This window comes from Centropristis striata, chromosome 1 (assembly GCF_030273125.1).
Source record: "Centropristis striata isolate RG_2023a ecotype Rhode Island chromosome 1, C.striata_1.0, whole genome shotgun sequence".
NCBI classification, from domain to species: Eukaryota; Metazoa; Chordata; class Actinopteri; order Perciformes; family Serranidae; genus Centropristis; species Centropristis striata.
In genome coordinates this window covers 2,438,802-2,451,744 of record NC_081517.1, presented here as the reverse complement: position 1 = coordinate 2,451,744, position 12,943 = coordinate 2,438,802, and the positions used below count along the sequence as shown (strand labels likewise).

The window sequence follows — 12,943 nt, the reverse complement described above, 5'->3', positions numbered from 1 at the left end:
TTAGATAGTTGTGATGTTGTGAAACGCGTGTATTATGTCCTAAATGACTCTGGCTTCACCAGTGCAATAAGGAAGCTGCCTTATTTGGGCATGTAAAAGTTTCAAACTATTCCTTATTTTACTGCTATTTACTTTGCAATTCCAAACCGTAATCTACTGCACTAAATAAATTATTAACAAGAAATCAACCGTGACTTACAGCTTGCAGGGAAAGCTTGCACACACACAGTGGTGGGATGTAACTAAGTACATTTACTCAAGTACTGTACTTAAGTACAATTTTGAGGTACTTGTACTTTACTTGAGTATTTCCATTTTATGTAACTTTATACTTCTACTCCACTACATTTAGCTGACAGCTTTAGTTACTTTTCAGGTCGAGATTTAACGCAAAAAATGTGATTAATTTAGAGTGATTAGACTCATAACAGTATATTAAGTAGTTTAAATGAGCCCTGGCTTAAGAAAATTAAAAGGCTGTTTACATAAAAGCATCAATAATAATAATGTAATAATATATTTGGAATATATAAAACAGTCTAAGTGGGTCTATTTTGCATAACAAGTACTTTTACCTTTGATACTTTAAGTGCATTTTGATGCTGATACTTTTGTACTTTTACCTCAGTAAGTTTTGAATGCAGGACTTTTACTTGTAGTGGAGTAATTTCACAGTTTGCTATTAGTACTTTTACTTAAGTAAGGGATCTGAATACTTATTCCACCACTGGGGAAGTCCCTGCTTCAACAGTTTCAGTAGAAAACAAACAACCGAAAGAATTCAAAATATTCTGAACTTGTCATTAATTGAGCTGAAGTGAACTCTTTATATGCCAAGTATTTCATGACAAGTGAGAAACATCTTGTTTTCCTCTCTGATCTCACTCGGCTAGCCTCGGGCTAGCCTCGGCTGGCAGACAGCCATCACACGGAGAAAATAGAGAAGTTGCTGTTGGCAACTTGGCGCAGCTTTCTATCATATTCCTTTGTGCCACCACGTGCCGACTGTCTGCCTTTTCATGTTGTAAATAAAATAAATAACTCACATAACAACTACTCCCACGATCTCCTTATCTGATAAAGCCATCATTAACCCATATTTCTTCAGGGTTTATTTCTTTATGATGACAGCTCATTATAACGCCCAGACGCTCCGCAACAAATTGAAGCAAATCCTTCCACGCTCCAACTTCCATTCCCAGTGATGTGGGCAGGGCAGTGGTTCAGCAATCAGTCATTAAACTGACAGATGACAGGATCGTTTCCTTTAAAGGATAACGGGGAATGACAATAAGGAAGCTGCTGCACCACTCAGCGTATTTAATTGTCTTTAGAGAAAATAGATTGAGATATTACATCACAGAATTTGGTGCAAATGCAGCCTGAACTCTGCTTTAGTGTACAGACTCTGTAGTGGTCAGGCTGTCCTCAGGAACGGTCCGTATAAAGCAGGGGTCTCAAACTCAAATTACCTGGGGGCCGCTGGAGGCAGTATCAAAATGACCAAAAAAAGACACAAAATTACAGAAAAAGACAAAATGACTGAAAAAACACTACATTACGTAAAAAAAAATTACGTTAAAAAGACACAAAATGACCAAAAAAATACACAAAGTGACTAAAAAGACACAAAATGACAGAAAAAAACTAAAATACTTAAAAAAGACACACAATTACCAAAAAAGACACAAAATTATTAAAAAAAAGACAAAATTATTTAAAAAAGACAAAATTACCCCAAAAAAGTAATAAAAGGGACCTTCCACACACAACACAGTAAAGTGTCATTCATATAAAACTCACATTAAACTTTCATATCAAGGTGGGGGCCACAAAATATCGTGACGAGGGCCGCAATTGGCCCGCGGGCCGCGAGTTTGAGACCCATGGTATAAAGGTATTGCACAAAATTTTGTTCAATGAGAAAGCAATGTTATGTAATGTTACGTAAGTCTCCTATGAGGTAGGTGGGAGGGCTGTTGATGGATCAAACCCCAGATCCTTCTACACTGAAAAAAATGAGTGACATTTACTTAAAAAAAGCTAGGCAAGTTTTTCCACACAGAAAGTGTTTGTAATCTTTACTCAGGCTGTTTCTAAGTAATATTTATTTAATAGAACCACTCAAGGACACCTACAAAAAGTTAGAAAAAGAAAGGGAAGGAAGTGTCCTCAATTTTCTCAAAAAAAATAAGTAAGCAACCACTTTCAAAGCATCCAATATTTATTTAACAACATTTATTCCCAGCAGCACAAATGTATTGAATTGATAGAGGCATCACAGAGGAAGACACAAACAAGAATCAAGAATCTAGAATCAAGAAGCATTTTGGTCCTCAGCTCATTTTAAACAGAAATCACCCTGAAATCACCTCAAAATTCATTTTTGAGGAACGGCTCTGATGGACAGTTTAACATATAAACGAGAGATAACCAGATATTTTGCTTGTGCCCACTCTGCCCCGGGCCCTTTAGAGGTCGAGGGCCTCTGGGCCATTGCACAGTTGCCCATATGGTTCATCCGGCCTTGTGGAGGACAGTCTAAAACGTAAATGGGTGATTCTGAAAGGCAGTTTTTCTGTCTGATTTTTTGATGCCCACATATGTAAGTAATTTGATGTTTTATACATCCTGATCTGAGAGTATGTTTATTAGGCGTCATTACCAAACAAGTTACTATTTGAGTATTTTAATTAATTAATAGGAAATTTCACTTTATTTACGTATATTTAGTGTAAATTGTATGCTAGCTAACAGTTAGCTTAGCTTAGCGAAAACCTAGCCAACATTTTGTGCGGCAAGTGAAAATTGTCATTACCATCACGTGTCATTACCATCACACAAGTGACTGTGATGGTAATGACAATTTATCTGTTTATTACCTCATAACTAGAATATATTAGCTTAATTTACTATTTACTACTTCACTATGATACATAATTGAACAGTCACCAAAATGTATTTCAATTGTACTTACAAATATTTAGAATATGATTCTTAAAGAGCATGTTTTGTACTTACTGGAATGATTGTGAAAACTTTGCTTTTCAAATCATTTTGTGTTAAAAGCAGTGTTTTGTTTTTGTGATGGTAATGACATTTTGCTCTGACAACTTTGAAAAAATTATAAAAATATCAAAATCATCATGAAATGCAATCAAAGCTATGCTAAGATCTTTGTTCCAGACCAATTGATAAACTTTTTCAAATAGAAAAAACAGAGATTAAAGAACATTATTTTTTTCAAAATTTGGGGACAGAAAAACTCCCTTAATTGAAGAATCACCCAAATATGAGTCACATTTTGCTGCCTGTGCAAATGACCTATGTCTTCCTTGAGGAGTCACCTGAGTCAGACAGGAATCGAGTCATATTATTCTGTAGAATCTCTACAGTCAGAAACAACACTTCCTCCATTATTGTTTTGAATTCCCTCAGCCCTGTCAGTGCTTATTGTACACATACTACCGCTGCTCTGCACTGCTTTACCGGCTGCACCCACTTTGAATTCACATGGCAAACCATCGTTGTGGAATACAGACCGGGAACGCCAATATTACACAGTTGCAGAATCAGTCCTAAGGTGAAATGACAGCAGAGCTTCGTTACTGCATTTTTCTGCAAACGCAGTATGAAAAAAGAGCCACGTTGATTCATATCAGTCTTCTAACTCAGCTATTCTCAACCTTGGGGTCGGGACCCCAATTGGGGTCGCGAGATGATTTCTGGGGGTCGCCAAATCATTTTGGAAGTCAGCTCTGTCTCCACTGTGTTAAAGTGTTCATGTGGTAATGTGTTTTAGTCTTTTTGGTCATTTTGTGTCTTTTTATGGTCATTTTGTGTCTTTTTGGAAATTTTGTGTCTTTTTTTGTCATTTTGTGTCTTTTTTGATCATTTTGTGGTCATTTTGTGTCTTTTTTGGTAATTTTGTGTCTTTTTTGGTCATTTTGTTTCCTTTTTTGGTCATTTTGTGTCTTTTTTTGGTCATTTTGTTTCCTTTTTTTGTCATTTTGTGTCTTTTTAGTCATTTTGTGGTCATTTTGTTTGTTTTTTGGGTGATCTGAACTGTGTGTGTGAGATTCTGTTCAGTAAACGGGAGTCACGGACAACATGCATGTTAAATTGGGGGTCACGACTCAAAAAGGTTGAGAACTACTGTTCTAACTGTTGGCAAGAAAGAAAATAAGCTTTCTGTTCTTTTAATCTGTTCTTTCTGATATTATCATAAGAAACATAACATGCTGTGGTGTACATTTTCTAATGCATGTAATATAATCCATGTTCACATATTGGCTCACAACTTAAAGATGCGTCTTTATAAATTGCTGTGCATATAAACAGAAGTACTGTAACTCTTACAGAGAAACAAATGCCATCACGGCAGTTTTTAAACAGGAAAAACTTGGACAAAATATGCATAATATCCAAAATACATCTAAAACATGAGTAAGTGACACCATTGGAAGAACTCATAAGGTTTGACATTAGTTTGCTCGTAAACAGATGTTCCCTTATTACTCAGCACAGTTTGCTCTCAACAGGCCTGCTGTGTTAAACACTGCTCTGGGGAAAATGCTCCGATGTTCGTGCAGCATCTTTTTTTATGACCTTTGCTTTGGATTTTCATGTCAAATTACCAACATAACTGGAAGCACTTTGTCATCAACTCTCATTATAACAGTGTGGAGGAGACGCTGATGTGCAACAAAATGGGTCCAAATATGGGTGGGTGAATCTCCTCAGAGGGGGTTGGATTTTGCAATCTGATCCTGTCTGTAATCTCCCTCTTATCCAAAACTAACATTACACCATCATTTCGGCATTATGAACTCTTCACAGGACTTGACTGTAATTTCAGAGGCTGTAAGTGCTGACCTGTATAGAGTACACACTGCAAAAAAAGAAAAGTTGGGTGAACTCAAAATTTCAAGGCAACAAACTTCGATAAAATTTTAAGTTGGACAATTAAACTAAATATTTTAAGTTTTGTTTTTTAGTTTTCTCAAGTCTGAATTCTGACTTTTTGGCAACTCAACTGTAAATTGTACTAACTTATAATAATTTACATTGTAATAACTTGTCAGCTAATGTTGCGACCACAATGTTGAGTTAGCATTAATACGCTAATGGCTACTCTTGTAGCTGTAACAAGCAGCGACGCTAGCATCAGTTAGCCGCTAGCATCAGTTAGCCGCTAGCATCAGTTAGCCGCTAGCTTTCGCTAATGACCGAATTTCACCACTTTCCTTTTAAGTTGGACAATTAAACTAAATATTTTAAGTTTTGTTTTTGAGTTTGCTCAACTCTGAATTCAGATTTTTGTCAACGCAACTGTAAGTTGTACTCACTTATAATTTTACATTGTAATAACTTTTAATCCTTACTTCTGCTAACTTCTGCAATGTGCTGAATTGGCACGATTGTAACGCTGCTATGAAATGTCAGCTAATGTTGCGACCACAATTTGGAGTTAGCATTGATACGCTAATGGCTATTCTTGTAGCTGTAACAAGCAGCGCCGCTAGCATCAGTTAGCCGCTAGCATCAGTTAGCCGCCAGCATCAGTTAGCCGCTAGCATCAGTTAGCCGCTAGCTTTCGCTAATGACCGAATTTCACCGTTTTCCCGCATTTCCCAACAAAGAAATAAGAGTTATCAGAACTATTGTCCCTTGTTGTGAACCCCAACTTAAAGATATAAGTAACAACAACTCACCAACTTGTTTTTGAGCAGACAACTGGCTTCCTTTGTTGTGCTAACTTACATTATTGCCCTAAATGTCAATAATTTATATTTCCAAGTTTTACCAACTTAAATCACTGTTTTAGGCCAAAAAATACAAGTTGGCTTTTTTTGCAGTGAAGTTCCAGAAAGTGGACAAACTAAAATTTCACTTCTAAAAAGGTTCACAGAGCACGATAACAATCTAATCAGTGGCATTTTTCATGGCACAATCATCATCAAACTGCTGTATTACACCTCCTGTATGATTTGCATTAAAAGGTTTTGATTTGAAACATTCAAGCTCTTAAAGGCGTTACAGAGAAGAGACATTAACAGAACTACGTGGTCTTTGTTTTCTATCTGCAGTGCAGGATTACACATATTGCTTGTTAACTTGTATTGTTTGTCCATCCTACAAAAACACATGCTTCTCAGAAATATACTGTTGCACAAACTCTTGTTTATAGATATTCAGATCATTCAAAAAAACAAAAAAACAAGGACAATTATCCCTCAACTGTTATTCTTATTGTATTACTTCATGTGATTTTAAATCACTGTTTTAGGCCAAAAAATACAAGTTTACTTTTTTTGCAGTGCAGCGGCTCAAATGCTACTTTCACTCCCTCTCTGTCTTTATCTCTCTCTGTCCCACACACACAAACACCACACGATAACAGTTTCCTGCCTCTCTTTCACACAAACATACATTAGAGTCAGTGTGCCGAGCCGCACCCTTCTGGATACTTTATCATAACAGCTCATTGGTCATTTGTAATCAATCATGGTTCATAAAAGAGGGCAAAGTGCAGTGCTGATAGCACCTGTTTCCACAATGACTCTCTTTGTTCAGTTCGTCAGTGTTTGCATTCCCACTCAGTATTTCTATCCTGAGCTGTGTATGTTCTTGTTACTAGGTGACAGGAGGAAGACAAACTACATGTAACACTGTGTCGAAAGCCTCCAGGGCAAAGATTAGTCAACCATTTGGGTGTGTCATGTTTAAAAAACCTCTTCAGGCAAAGCCCGAGGTCACTCCTTTCACTTGGACACATAACTTGCACTTTTTTACAACTTTTCTTTCTTTGTTTGAGTTCTGAGAGCATCAAGTTCAGCCATCTCCCCCCCCAGCGGCCCTTTTCTCTTCTCTAACCCCTAATGCTTTCCACACTGGGGCTGTTAACCATTGTTCACCCTTTTCCTGACAACAGCCCCGGTTACATAACACAGATTTCCGCACATCCCACCTCCCAGAATGTAATGCAGTTGCCATGACCACTGCATAAACAGGGCCATGTTATTGAAAAAGATGTCAATTTTTTCCGGAAAGTCCAGTAAAGACACAAAAAACAAGTTGTATTCACCAGCAGATTTATTTTTCAGACAGGTCACACACACACACATACACAATGATTGCTTGGATTAAATTGCAAACTTTAACACGGGCTTCATTTTTATTCTCTCTCTCTTTTCAGTACAGTTTCACTCGTCTCGTGTAACAGCTTTTTATTAGTTGGAGTGTGTGTGTACGTGTGTGTGTGTGTGCTTGTGTGTGTCTGAGAACAGCTTGTCCTGCCAGTTGGACCTTCTAGCTGGAACTGCGCACAGTGGTGGTTGTGACTGTGGTCTTTGAGCCTCCTGTAAAAAAAAAAAGAAGGAAAAAATCATGATGGCCGTGCTTCAAGCTTGTAATACACTGACTGTACTGTTGTTATGTAATGTCTTGTTAATGCAGACGTCACTCACCTGTAGCCATTGGTCTGCAATGAGGGAAAGGGAAGAGAAAAGTAGAGGAAAACAGTGAGTGAAAGGGCATTATTTTCCCAATAAAAATGGTCTAAATGGTCCAATAAGTCATCTGTAGCCCTCTTTCAGAAACTCCAGATACTTACTGTTCATGACATCAATATTTCTCACATATGTGTTTTTATTTTTAAGGTATATTCAGATCATAGAAACTTTCCAAAGCACTTTAAGACTTATTTTAAATTTAATTCTCAGATTCACTCTTATTCAACACGTCAATCTTTAGATCTTCATCCTCCAAGATTTCTGACATGCAGTTTATCAATTTGTTGTTCAATTTAGGGACCAAATTATGGATAAAAACCTTTTCCCATCTGGCAAAGGACTCCATCTCTGTAAAATGCTTCAAAAGATGTCTAAAAGCTCATTTAACTGCTGTTTTGAAATTCTAGTTCACACACAAATATACTTTTTTAACATGTTCATTTTTGTTTTTAATTGTTTTTGTTATTGTCATTATAACTTGTTGATGTTATACATTTGTTTTTTCTATTATCAGTTTATTACTTTCTAATGAAATTTTAGGTGGAGGCTTTAAATAAATAAGCCCATCTGGGTTTTCTGCCTCTCCCTGCACTTTACATTATATGTTATCTTTGTCATTTTATGTAATTCTAACTGTGCAAATAAAATAAAACCTAAAAAACCTAAAAAGTGGCTGCGTCTACCTGGACTCCTCTGTCTCCAGCAGGCTCCTGTAGGTGGCGATCTCCTGCTCCAGCCTGGTCTTGATGTCCAGCAGCATCCTGTAGTCCTGGCCCTGCGTCTCGATGCTTCCACGCACGTTGGCCAGTTCCTGCTCCAGCATGTTGATTGTGTTCTGGTAGCCTGCTAGCATGGCGCTATACCGAGCCTCTGTCTCCCCCAGCGTGTTCTCCAGAGCACCTTTCTGTTGGAGGAAAAAAAAAGAGCTTGATTCATGCAAACAAATGGATGTTCATACGTGCATGCTAATTAACTGTTGTAAATCTTTTGTGACAGTTTAAACCTATAGTCTGAAACCACCAACCCCGCCCTGGATTATATACACTACTGGTCAAAAGTTTTAGAACACACCGACTTTTCCAGAATTTAATTGAAAATGATGCAGTTTAATGTCTCAGTCTACTCTGAAATTAATGCACATTTGCAACATTTAAAATTCTTTAGTGAGCATGATAGTGTTTTGAAAATAAAAAAAAGATTCAAAATCACATTTTATGTTGAACTAAAGTACTAAAAAAAGACACAAAATGACCAAAAAAAGACACAAAATGACCAAAAAAGACACCAAAAGACTTAAAAAAGACACAAAAAGACTTAAAAAGATATGAAAAGAATTCAAAAATGGACTAAATAGCCCAAGACTCCATAGAGTTAAGTTGTTAACCCATTTCTTGTTCCCTGAAAAAGGCCTACTTGTATAATTCTGAAATGTACATTATTTTTCAGTTTTGGTTAAGCTTACCTTTTTTTATTTACCTCTGGCAGTTCACCACTTACCTTTGTACCCTTTCAAGCTGTTCATTTGACTTGAACTGCTTGAATTTCAATAAAAAACTGGAAAAATTGGGGTGTTCTAAAACTTTTGACCGGTAGTGTATGCTAGACACAATGTCTGTATTTGAACAGCATTTTCCCCTTCTTTAACGAAGGTAAAAAGGTTTTAAATGTGTCTTTAACACAAGAGCAGCATGCAGCTCTTGCAGGGAGTGTTGATTTACTCCAGCTGGGTACAGATAATCCATGGCAGTATGGCTTTTTGGGTCGTCCAGTTCTGCATTCCTTCAGCTTTCTTCCAGCTCTTTTATGTCTTCCAGAATTTAAGCAGATGTCTGTGAAATGTTTTCCCCCAGCAGGAGCCCTCCCCTCCCATCACTCTTATCTCTCTCCCTCCCTTCGTTATTTCAATAAGCCCTCTTCTCTGTTACTCTCCCTTCTGCTCTTTCGCCCTCTATCACTGTCTGTTTCTCCATTTCCCCACCGACAAGACAGCGATCGGGGGATTTTGCTCATATAAGGCAAGATCAGTGAGTTGTGAACAGATGTTTTGTGTTCAGGATTTCTCTCTCTCTTTCTCTCTCTCACCATGCTGAGCTGAGACTGGAGCTCGATCTCCAGGCCCTGCATTGTGCGCCGAAGGTCATTGACCTCCGTCTTGGACGTCTGGATGGACTCTGTGTTGACGGCCACCTCCTTGGACAAGGTAGACGACTAGAGAAAAGACACAAAGGCACAGATGTGAAGACTTGTTGACGGCCCGTCTTAGCTTCACAGAAGATTATGTTTAATTACAGGCTAGACCCTTGAGGGAGTGAACACAGTCATTTGCAACGTGTGGGATATGAGTGTTTATGGAAACATGTTATCACCTTCTCATTAAACCAGCTCTCCTGGTCACGACGGTGTTTGTCTGTGATGGATTCGTACTGGGAGCGGATGTCGTCCAGGACTTTGTTGAGATCTGTCTGAGGAGCAGCATCCACCTCCACGTTGACTGTGCCAGTCAGCTGAGAGCGTAAAGCTTCCAGCTCCTAAACAACCAGCAGGGAAGGAAGAAGTCACAGTTAAGATCTGATCATGGTCATTGAACAGGGATTGATAAAAAACTATATGACCTATCGAAACGTGGATTAATACACCGATACACAAGACTTGTGTCTACTGTTTAAAGTTTAAATGGAGTCTCTAGGTGAAATTATGCCGGAGAAGTAGACGTCTGAAAATCTTCAATTAATGTTCTTTTTTGCTCATTTTCTTTCGGCCGTCCCATTCACTTCAATGCAAAATTTTGGGCAGTTTTGATAGTTTTAAACAGTTCTACACGCTTGAAGCACGCTATTGTCGTCATACGGATCAGTTATCATCACTGCATCAGTCACCTCGGCGTGGTTCTTCTTGAGGTAGGCCAGCTCATCCTGCAGGCCCTCGATCTGCATCTCCAGGTCGGCCTTGGTCAGGGTGGTCTGGTCCAGCAGACGGCGCAGGTTGGCGATGTCGGCCTCGACTGACTGGCGCATCATCAGCTCATGCTCGAATCTAATTATTTGTTGAGAGTGGAGAACACCGATATGAGACAACTACGCCCTTGGAAGGGGAACTACGCCCTTTTCTCAAAACTCAAAAAAACAAGTTTTTCCTCAGAAAATATTAGTAACATAACAAAAAACTCTCTATCAAATGCAAAAACTACAGTGTTAAAGTCTTGAGTTGCTCCATTGACCATGAATTTGGAAAGATGTAATAGATGAAAAATGAATCTCACATTCATTGTCCATGAAGCAAAGGGGCGCTTCTAAGGTTTTTGTTGAAGATGCAATTGGTAATATTTGGCCAGATTTTTATTCTAAGACATTCTAAACTGCAGTCGACAATTTGAGAGGAAGCAGAAGTGAGTCAGGTGCAAACATCCCAGACTTAGCTCAGCCGTGGAGCAACTAGGCTGCATTGTACGCCAGCTAACTCTGCATGACATCTGCCCGTGAATCTCTGCTGGGATTGAGACAAGACTCAGGTGCTTAAACGCAGAATATCAGTCTTCTAGGTCTTAATTTTCCTTTAGTAAATTTGCCATGAATTTTTGGGGCCATTGTATAGGTTATTTTGTGTCTAACTGACATCACAGTGTCATCACAGCATTTAGTAAATCGTGCATTACTTGCACAAGGTAAAATACTTGTGCAAGTAATGTCTTATTTAAGTACTAACCAGTGCCTCCCCATGACCCCCCTCTAAACACTGCCCCTGTAGAGCAGCTCCAGACTTTATACTTGATGACATCACAACTTTGAGACTTACTTTTCTGGTTCAGAAATATCGATCAACCTCTTTCAGGCCATGGCAAAACTCTTAATTCTTAATTGAGCCCTTTGAGCTCTGTTGTTGAGCATTAACTCAATGAAGATGAAGGTTCAAAGATGAAGACACTTACTTGGTTTTGAAGTCATCAGCAGCCAGTTTGGAGTTGTCAATCTGGAGCAGGATGTTAGCATTGCCGATGGTGGCTGCGGCAATCTTCAGAGAGAAGAAGAACAATGGGAGTTGGTCAATAGGAAAAAGTCCCAGTTGAATAGTTCATACTGCAGTTACATCCAGCAGCACAACAATGAGTCATATGGTCATGCACAGTACTCCCATGCAAACTTGACAACCTCTTCTTGTTTATTTTGAGGTTTTACAAACAACTTTACATCAAAATATCAGGAATTCATGAGCATAAAGAATCATGCACACTCTAGTCATGCCTCTATCCTCTAACACCCTCCCATGATAATCATTAACAGCACAGCAAACATTTGACTTGTCTGGTGTTTAACTTGTCGAGGCTGGTGCACTCTACCTTGTCCTTCAGGTCATTGATAATGGCCCAGTAGTTGCTGTAGTCCTTCTCTGCTGCAGGCCCCTTCTGCTCATAGTACTCTCTGATCTGGATCTCCAGCTTGGAGTTGGCCGCCTCCAGAGAGCGCACCTTGTCCAGGTAGCTGGCCAGACGGTCGTTCAGGTTCTGCATGGTGGCCTTCTCGTTCAGGTGCACGTTGCTCTGGTCCAGGGCGTTGGACAGCTCGAACCCTCCCATGCCACCTCCGTACCCGCCGCCGGACGCCATGCCGCCCCCCATGCCGCCTCCAAACCCAGAGGAGACGCTGCGCACGCTGCTGGACATGATGCGGGGGCCTCTGAAGTTGTATCCGGACACACTGTGAGCCTTGTGGGCAGGAGCGCTGGATGTGTAGCTGCGGCTCTGCCTGGTGATCATGGGGCCGCCCATGGTGCTCTGGCTGTAACTGTACATGATGGCTGACTGACTGTCTGCTGGTGAGGAGAGAACACGAGGAGAGAGGACCGTTATACAGCTGAAGACTGTAGCAGGACTGTGGAGTTTGATAGAGGGAGGCAGGGCCTTGATATAGTGCTGGACCTGGGGCGGGCCTGGCTGGCTGGCTGGGAGGAGGAGGGAGTGGAGAGGAGTGGAGTGGGAAGGAGGGAGGTTTTTTCTTCACAGTTCAGCCACGGGCTTGGCAGAACCTCCATTTGTTTTCCTTTAAGGACCAGGGTTCGGTTTCTTTCCACTCCTGTGAGGAAACTGTTATGGAATGTGTGTGTCAGTGTGTTTCTGCTTTCTGTGTGAGGTTCTGCTGGTCCGTGGGGATCTCTCAGAGTGTGTTCATGTGTGTGTGTGTGTGTGTGTGTCAAGGTTATAATAGTTAACGAAAACTAACGAAATAACGAAATCTAGAATTGAAAAAACATTTTCATTAACTGAAATAAAAATGAAAACTAGATAACTAACTGAAACTGTATTTTGTGGTTACAAAACGAACTAAAACTAACTAAAATTATAGTGAAAATGTCCTTAGTTTTCGTTTTTGTCAACTTTTTTTCATTCATAATTCAGTGTTTCTATTTGAACATGCAACACATGGTGAATATGTTTA

At 39.5% G+C, this 12,943-nt stretch overlaps 1 protein-coding gene across 1 annotated transcript; it reads right to left on the bottom strand.

Moving 5' to 3' along the window:
* Nucleotides 1–7,122: 7,122 nt before the first annotated feature.
* krt94 (keratin 94) lies at nt 7,123–12,396 on the bottom strand. Its single transcript, XM_059352008.1, has 8 exons — nt 11,848–12,396; nt 11,440–11,522; nt 10,391–10,547; nt 9,881–10,042; nt 9,597–9,722; nt 8,198–8,418; nt 7,470–7,483; nt 7,123–7,361 (listed from the first exon to the last, which is right to left on the bottom strand). Exons 1-8 carry the CDS (start codon nt 12,298–12,300, stop codon nt 7,312–7,314), a joined length of 1,266 nt encoding a protein of 421 aa, XP_059207991.1. The 5' UTR covers nt 12,301–12,396; the 3' UTR covers nt 7,123–7,311.
* Nucleotides 12,397–12,943: the final 547 nt, after the last annotated feature.

Coding starts and splice junctions, on each gene's coding strand:
- krt94 (XM_059352008.1), bottom strand. CDS start 12,300: ATGTACAGTTACAGCCAGAGCACCATGGGCGGCCCCATGATCACCAGG. Junction 10,548..11,439: donor GCTGATGACTTCAAAACCAA/GTAAGTGTCTTC, acceptor ACAAATAATTAG/ATTCGAGCATGAGCTGATGA. Junction 9,723..9,880: donor AGAGCTGGTTTAATGAGAAG/GTGATAACATGT, acceptor TCTTTTCTCTAG/TCGTCTACCTTGTCCAAGGA.